The 8,868-nt window shown below is 39.5% G+C and overlaps 2 protein-coding genes across 2 annotated transcripts; both read left to right on the forward strand.

Annotated features, from left to right (window-relative positions):
- Positions 1 to 494: 494 nt before the first annotated feature.
- On the forward strand, positions 495 to 2,429 carry rsl24d1 (ribosomal L24 domain containing 1). The gene is made up of 6 exons (XM_068313303.1): positions 495 to 643; positions 1,251 to 1,364; positions 1,449 to 1,521; positions 1,611 to 1,674; positions 1,842 to 1,927; positions 2,021 to 2,429. Exons 1-6 carry the CDS (start codon positions 563 to 565, stop codon positions 2,095 to 2,097), a joined length of 495 nt encoding a protein of 164 aa, XP_068169404.1. The 5' UTR covers positions 495 to 562; the 3' UTR covers positions 2,098 to 2,429.
- A 1,614-nt stretch (positions 2,430 to 4,043) lies between these two features.
- arpp19b (cAMP-regulated phosphoprotein 19b) lies at positions 4,044 to 5,904 on the forward strand. Its single transcript, XM_068313403.1, has 3 exons — positions 4,044 to 4,204; positions 4,648 to 4,770; positions 4,853 to 5,904. The coding sequence occupies exons 1-3, from the start codon at positions 4,160 to 4,162 to the stop codon at positions 5,021 to 5,023; spliced, it is 339 nt and encodes a 112-aa protein (XP_068169504.1). The 5' UTR covers positions 4,044 to 4,159; the 3' UTR covers positions 5,024 to 5,904.
- The last annotated feature ends 2,964 nt before the right edge of the window (positions 5,905 to 8,868 follow it).

The raw sequence follows: 8,868 nt of genomic DNA on the forward strand, positions 1-8,868 counted from the left end.
AACCAAAAATGAAATCAATTCACATTTTTGCTTTCTTATACACTTTTATCATCATATATTCCATTATTTGACTTGTATTCATTGTTATCTAGAAGTAGAAGAAGAAGCTTTATTGTCATTATACAATCATTCAACAAAATTGTGAGGTCAGATTGAGAGTTTGTTGTGCTGCTGCACCCTGGACGCACTAGCCACTGTTGGCCAACATAATCTAAGGGTCCATCTACTTTTATCCATCTTCTTGAACTGCCAGGCAGGAGGCCTAGAGGAAGACCGAAGAGGAGCTTTATGGATGTAGTGAAAGAGGACATGCAGGTAGTTGGTGTGAGAGAAGAGGATGCAGAAGACATGGTTAGATGGAGGCAATTGATTCGCTGTGGTGACACCTGAGGGGAAAAGCCGAAAGCAAAAGAAGTGGGAAGTTTGACGCGTTTCACCAGAAGTCCAGCAGGGGGAAGCAAACCTCCACCAGACGCTTTGAACTCCGAGTCCATAGAGGCGAACAAGAAACGAGGCGGTCTTGTTTGTTGGCATTTTTACACGCAGCTACTCTGCTCTGAAAATGCGTATCGAAAAGTGTTATTTCTGCTCTGGACCAGTGTATCCTGGACATGGTGCTATGTTTGTCCGGAACGACTGTAAGGTATGACACGTTCTGTCTAAACAATTGCGTAACCTCAACTAAAGTTGTTTATTTTTTAATTTTAGCTAACTGGCTAGCTAAGATAGTTTCATTCACGTGGGAAGGAGAAGCTGGTTTCGACAACCTTCGGGGCGTAAATAAGTTATCATTATGGTATATCTGTTTTATTGTTGAATAACGTAGAACTTGCAGGTAAATTACATTAGGTTAGCGAGGTGGTGTTAAAAATGTTAGAACCATGCTGCCGGACATTTAACTGGCAGGCCTCAGCTTTCAAGGTACGTAGTGATGGCGCCCTCTAGAGGCAGACGTTAAAACACAATAAAATGTATTACTAAATACAGTATTAAAAGTTATTAAATCAGGCATTTAATACAATATCATTATGACAATAATAAAGTTTTTTTTTTATTTGAATAAGTTAGTGATGTCATCCAAAATGTTTTGTGGGTTAAATAGAATATAAATTCTATGTGGTATGGATTTGAAAAATGATAGTGAGATAGAACTATCCATGCAAGAAAAGAACTTACATCTTCATCTGCTTGACTGTGGTTTCATCTTCTATAAACCTAAGAATTATCTGTCTGTTTTTAAATATGTGTAGACATTCAGGTTCTGCCGATCAAAATGCATCAGGAGCTTCAAGAAGAAACGCAATCCAAGAAAAACAAGATGGACCAAAGCATTTCGGAAGGCATCAGGAAAAGAGTTGACAGTGGTGAGTTGGTTATCAGTTTAGCACTTTCTCAAGTCATCCATTGGTTTTTACTGTTCCTTATCTGACAAGCATCCTGTCTTTTAGGATAACTCTTTGGAGTTTGAGAAACGCAGAAACATACCTGTTAAATATGACCGGAATCTGTGGGAGAAAACAGGTAATGTCTTCATTTATTTTATTTATCCCTATCATTTAAGTTTTGTGGCATGATCTCTTAACAAAGATAGTGTGTCACAATTTTTGCAGTGGAAGCAATGAAGAGGGTTGAAGAAATAAAACAGAAGCGACAGGCAAGATTTATCATGAACAGGTGAGTGAGTTATTGTGTCAGCTGTTTGGTATATTTTTGCAGTTACTGTTCTGTTAAGCAGATTGGGAATTGTGAACATAATTTCCTTTGAGATAAATAAAGTATCCATCCCTCCCTCCATCCCCAGTGTTTTCTTTATCTCAACTTTTGTTTATATCCCCTTGCAGATTAAAGAAGGGCAAAGAGTTGGAGAGAGAAGAGGCCATCACCGAAGTAAAGAAAAATATTCACCTCATCAAGGCACCACATGCAGGTAAGATACTTTACAGCCAAAAAATATTTATTTAGTACAATTTGGAGTCATTCATAAAGAATTGAAACTATGACACTTCTCACTTCTTTATAGGAAAAGCCAAACAAATGGAAGCCAAAATGGTACAGAAGTTACAAGAAGAAGTGGACATGGCAGATGAGGATAATTAAGATGTTCCTTGTTTGTGAAGAGAAATTCATGTGCATGTTGACTTTGGTGTACATTGTACTTCTGCTCTGAAAATAAATTTTACACTTAACCGATAATGGACACAATAATGTGTCCATTTTTAAGTGGCTGTATCTCTGACCATTGACTTGTTGGCCTAACAAAGTTATCCAAAGCAGAAGCAGCTTACCACATGCCTCCCTTTTTTTTTCTGAGTAGTTGTTGCAGCCGTGAAGGATTTACTTCATTCTTTTGCATCATTTTAAAAACACAGTAATGCTGAAACTGTTATATAATACCAGGCAACAACATTAAACATCTTTTGAAAATTTCAGTTTTTATGTTGCGTATATTGTGTCACTTTAACCACATTGAAAATATTTGAGTTAAAACCTAATGCTGAGTCTGTCACATGTATTTTGGTCAATTTTGCTGATTTTACATGATGATTTGAGTTGGTTCTTGTTTTGCGGTTGATTTGGAACCTTCTGGAAAGTGCTGCACTTGAATACATTTTTAGATTTTAAAAAAATTTCATGCAATGTTGTCGCTCAAAACTAGATCATTTCCAATGTTAAACCACAGCTGTTTTAAGACATAAAATTCAGGTTTTTTTAAAAGGTCATTTATTAAATCAAATGTCCGTGTGGGTTCTCTCCGGGTTCTCCGGCTTCCTCCCACCTCCAAAAGCATGCGCTTCAGGTTGATTGGCCGGTCCCAAATTGCCCGTAGGAGTGAGTGTGTGTGTGTTTGTCTTTGTATGTAGCTCTGCGGTGCACTGGCATCGTGCCCGGAGTGTCCCCCGCCTCACGCTCTATGCCAGCTGGGATAAGCTCCGGCTCCCCGTGACCCGCTACGGCAGATGCAGCGGCGGTACATGAAAATGACTGACTGAAATGAAATGGTACATTGACAAAAAATATATTTGCATGAAGACATTGTCTCCGGTGTTTGTGTTTTTACAGCACTGGCTTATAAGGTTATTATTTTTTTGACTTTTTTTAACCAGAGAGTCTGAAGGAAAGGCCGGAAAACCTGGTCCTGGAGGACGGTTTACCTCGTGGCCTTTCAGCGTATTCGTTGATCTTGAACTAGGACAATTTCTTTTCGAAGTTAAATAAACAGGACAAAACCAAGTAAAGTTGCAAAAACATAAATTACTTTATTTGCAGAAATGTCTGGGCACAAAGACCCAACAGGAAAGAAACACCAAGCTGTGTGCAAAGAACCATAATACACATACAATATATCCATTCTAGTAGGTGTCAACTAAACATGGGATGATCTAACTCTCATCCTATCAGAAGGTGCCAACGCAAGATGTTCTCCATATTCTCACTTTGTGGCAATTATTTCATGTTCTGGGGAGGCTCACTCTACTATCTCTGAGCTTCAGGATCCACTCAAGGACAAGCTGGCAGAATCGCATAATTCCTTAGTCAGAGGTCACATTTAGGAATGTTGTAAGTTATTGTGTTATCTGCAAGGTAAAGATGGTTTAACAGGCACACTAATTAAAAAGTGGTGATTTACAATAGTGAATTATAAGTTGTGATTCAAAGTGTTAAAAATGGTGCAGTTATAGTGCAAAGTGTCAAAAATGGTGCGTAAACATATATGTACAGCATCAAGTCTCATTGATATTATACATTTTGTTAACAAGAGATTACTTTTACTGATGTCAAGAGTGTGATATTCTTTACACGAAGATAAACTTTTTTTTTTTTTTTTTACAAATGTTTGTATGAATTAGGGAAATCTGACGGGTTTCAGCAAAATAATGGGTCAATGGAAATGGTTATGAATGAATCATTTTTTCTAGATACTATTAATTTTGGAAGTAAAACATAATTGGAACAGATTAACGCTACACATGGCCTGTCACGTCACCAAGATTTACTTATCGGCATTCTGCATCTCTGACATCGATTTGTCAGCCTGTTGCTGGACAGGCTGCTGCTCTTGCCCGCCTAGTCGCTGTCAGAATTACCGTTCATCTTCAATGGAGGACTAGTTGGACGATTACAACCAGGTTTGCGAGCAGAACAGAGATCCAAAATAGCTATGTCCGAGGAGGTTGATGAGACGAGGACTTCTGATGAGCAGCAGGTAAGGCATAACGAGAAAACACTATTATAATATCGTTGAAGTAAAGTAGCGGGCGGTTAGCATGAAGCTAGTTAGCAAGAGTTAGCACGCTGGTTTTTAGCTAATACAAACAACGATGCTATCGCTGTAGTTGCGCTAGGTACAAGGTTTCTCAATAAAGTAAAAAACAAAACAAAACCCTAAGGTATTGATGCCAAACAAGAAACTTAAATGAATTCCATCTTGATTTGTAGCTTTGCAAACATGATCCAATGCTGTGCCGGTAGCGAAACATTCGAGACGGGAAGATGCATGTTGATAAAAACACCAGCTTCCCTTCACACAAACGTTACTGGTCACCGTCACTGCTGTTATTGCTGGCAATTATAGACTTTTTAAAAATAAAATCACCTATGCCATATCCACTGCTAACCTAAGTTGTGTACTATGTGCTCTTTGAACAGGAAATGGAGGACAAAGTGATCAGTCCGGAGAAGGCGGAGGAGGCTAAACTGAAGGCCAAGTATCCCAATCTGGGAGCCAAGCCTGGAGGCTCAGACCTCTTGAGGAAACGGCTGCAGAAAGGGGTGTGTATCAGACCTGAACTTGGACAGCTGTTCATTTCAACAACTCTAATCTTACAGTACCTTTTCTTTTTTCTTTGTTCAGCAAAAGTATTTTGACTCTGGTGACTACAATATGGCCAAGGCAAAGATGAAGAATAAACAGTTGCCATCTGCCCCAACAGAGAAGACTGAGATCACAGGTGGGCACATCCCAACGCCACAAGACCTTCCTCAAAGAAAAACATCAATTGTGGCCAGCAAACTGGCTGGTTGATGCTTTTACATTTCCCATTCTGTTACCATTCCAACCCTACTTCATATTTACCTGCCGTTTATTATATTATTGTTTTGTTTTCCACTGTTGTATTTTGTAAGAACAAGCTTTTTTCCATGTCAAATACTTGAAAAGGCAACTGTCAGACACTGAATTTGTTGGTTGTAAAATCTTACAAAGTAGTAGCTGAATATTTCTCAAACTTATAGTGGGATTATTTTCAGAACATGTTATCACACTTGTGAATAGAAATGGATGTTGGTATCTTTACCTTGCATTTTTCAAATTTAAAGATTGTATATCATAAAGACTCAACAAGAGCTGAATAGCCTGCCCTCAACTATTTCCAACATAACAGAGGAGTCTTGTTCCAACATGTTACTGATGACCAAAAGCAAAAGAGCGTTGAGTTATGACTACAAATGTGTTAGGTAGCTATGCCTTCAAGATGAAACTGTTTTGTGTGGTCACCTGCTCACATGGAGGCATGTCTGTTTAAATGGGGAAATATTAAGTAATACTTTCTATTTACTAATCATTAAATGTCTCTTTTCTTGCTGTGAAAGTATGGTCATAGTACACATATTTTGTAGCCGGTTTAAATTTAATTCATTTTAGTGATATTGGTTTACAACAACTTGCTGCTGGCATCATCTCATCCTGACCTTGAAAATGGCCTTAAATGTAATGAAACTTCTTGAGCAATATTTGCTCCCTCAGTGAGAATCTTAATCGTGGATCTTGCCTGAAATGTCTGTCACTGTCTGACTGAAGTAATTTAGGATTTTATGAAAAGAAACTCCCTTGACATGTCTGGAGTGTGCATGTGTATTTACTGTGCAGTCACCCTGTGCCATTTGTTTTGTAAATAAAATAGTTTTGCAAAGTATCAGATTCATTCAGTTGAATATGTCCTGAGTCAGTCCACACACAATGAAACATGTAAAAATTCACCAAATATCCAATTTCATTACAACATGATTGTCATTACTCAACTTATTACTATTATTGCACAATTGCAATGAAGTGGGTGGCTAATATAAATGGAGACATCTGCAGCTACCACAATGGCCACTTTTATTAGAACATCATACAATAAACATAAATCCCCACCCCCCCCTGACACCATTGCACAGTACACAACCAATACTCAAATCCTTTCAAGCTACCAAATGACAGCTGGATATTGTTTGGACACTTCTACACCTAAACTGACACATACTGTACAACCCTAAAAAACATGCATCACATGTACATCCAGTTGTTTGTTTTATATTCCTATATGTTTGCATGATGTTATTTCTAATTTTTTGGCAAATTCTTTGAAGGTATTTTTATGGGGTGTGCAGAGAGAGTGCCCACTATCCATGGATAGTGGGGACTTTTTATTTTCAAACTGAGCATCTTTTTTTTAATGTAACATTTTTAATTCATATAATCTCCTGTGGACACTGCACCAAGCTGACAGAGCCTTCTCCACACACATTTTTGTAAGCTGCATTTTGTCTTGGGTGCTGACATTTAGCCATGTCTCATCCATAGAAAAAATTGCATCAATTTCAGTATACTGTAAATGTTCAGATTTTTGCTGGTTTTCACTTGGCTTCTTCTGCATCTTCTTCCGTACTGTCCACAGTCATATATGTCTCTTTCTTTTCATTAATTTTTGTTTTTATTCAGGAAATCACTCATTTTCACTTAGTTTTTCTCCAACTCTTGCATCTTTTTCATAGGCATGGTGACAATGTGAGACCATCTCGTTACTCTCACTGCAACGTGTAAAACGAGCACACGTTGTGTTGCTGTTTGGTAGATTTTATTCATTCATTCATTGTCACAACCACTTCATCCGCCTATCCCAGCTGGTTTAGGGCGTAGGTGGCCGAAACTCCCGGCTCGACGCCAGTGTACTGCGGAGCCACACAGAGACGCAGACAAACACGCACGCACTCACACCTATGATCAATTTGGGACCGGCTAATTAACCTGTCCCAAGTGCATATTTTTTGAGGTGGGAGGAAGCCGGAAAACTCTGAGAGAACCCACGCAGACATGGGGAGAACATGCAAACTCCGCACAGAGCGGTACTGGAACCCTGAACCACCTTGCTTTGCGGCAACAGTGCTACCCACACCGCCACCGTGCTGCCCCCTGTTGATTTTAATAAGGCTGAATCAAGCAGATGAGTCTCGTAACAAGAAACGCAAGATCAAAATGCAATGGCAAATTGTATGAAATCCATAAATTGTGAATATTTTTGTTGAATGGAAGTATTTAAAGCTTGCATCCCAGGGACGCACATTGTCTGAGGATTGTGCATCCCTTTCAAAAAATATGCTTCAAAGATGCAAGGACACACGCAAACAAGAACACTGATCATTACTTTCTGCTGATGGTTGACTACTTGTGGTAACGCAAAACAGACATTTTGTCCTTTCAGTTTAAAGCCTTGTTTCAGAAGAGAATTCTTGTGTTTTTAACTGTCGAATTTTCTCAACAGGGCAGGGGGTCTCCTACCTCCAAATGGCAGTGGATGACATGTGTCAATCTGGTCTGGATTATAGTTATCTGCAGCTCCTTCAATTGAAAAATCACCTGTCTCTGTATCAGCGCTGTGCTCAGTTCCCTCTTCCCTGGCCACAGCATGTGTGTAATTCCGCGGCTCGATTTTGATGCCAGCGATGTTCACATCATTCATACAAACGCTTTGTTCCAAATCATCCATTCTTATTTGCTCCTGTCCTATCCCACCTGGCTGAGGGCGTGAGGCAGGGGAAGCTCCAGGTGCAACATCGTTGAAACCCATCTGACTCCTCAACGATTGTTGGTGGGGGTGTCAAAGGGGGTCGCTGAGATTCAGAGCTGAGTTTCAGCTTTGTATGCTAATGAGGGTCATTAGCATGAGACACATCACCTGGGTCAATCCGCTGAGACAATCTTTTTGGGAGTTTTGAAAGGAAATGATTGTAAATGGGAGAAAGGTGATGTCACAGACCACCCCCCCCTGTTCAGAGATGGCTTCTCCACTTTGACGTGGTTTGAGAGAGGAGTGAAAGATGACCTCTTTCACTCCTCTCTCAAACCACGTTGTTGTTAAATGAATTCAAATATTTAGTTTTAATGTTTACATTTTTTCAAAGTTTCTGACCTGTAATTCAAAATGAGCTTTTGCTGCGTGTATTATTCATGTTGAGTAGTTTTCTCTTAAGGCATTACAGTATACACATTAGGAACTAGTATATGTGCCATTTTATTAGCATTGTATAACTACTTGCAACTGCTCAGGACTGATTAATTTATCTACAATATGTGGTTGATTTTTTTCTTGCGTTGTATTTTGTTTGATTCATTCATTCATTTTCTGACCACTTCATCTGCTCACTGAAGTCCAATAACAACTAGAACCAACAACCACACACACGCACACTCACTCCTACAGGCAATTTGGAACGGCCAATTAACCTGAAGCACATGTTTTTGGAGGTGGGAGGAGAGAACCCACGCAGACACGGGGAGAACGTGCAAACTCTGTATAGAAGGGGACTCAAACCCAGACCCACCTTGTTGTGCGGGGACAGAGCTACCAACTGCGCCACTGTGCCGCCCTACATCCCGCTTCAAAGCGGTGATGTTTTGTAATTATCAGTGTTTGTGTGTTGGTCTGTTCGTTAGTATGTCCAGCAAAAATCTTCGCAACTGTTGCAGAGAGAAAGATGAAACAAAAAGCACAATACTTGGGTGGTAAACGGGGTGAAAATGAAATGATGACCTTGAGAAAACTGGGTCAAGGTCAAATTTCAACTTTTGTACACTAAGGAACCGGATAAGATAGAAAGACGAGGGAG

Source organism: Antennarius striatus, chromosome 4 (assembly GCF_040054535.1).
Source record: "Antennarius striatus isolate MH-2024 chromosome 4, ASM4005453v1, whole genome shotgun sequence".
Taxonomy (NCBI): domain Eukaryota; kingdom Metazoa; phylum Chordata; class Actinopteri; order Lophiiformes; family Antennariidae; genus Antennarius; species Antennarius striatus.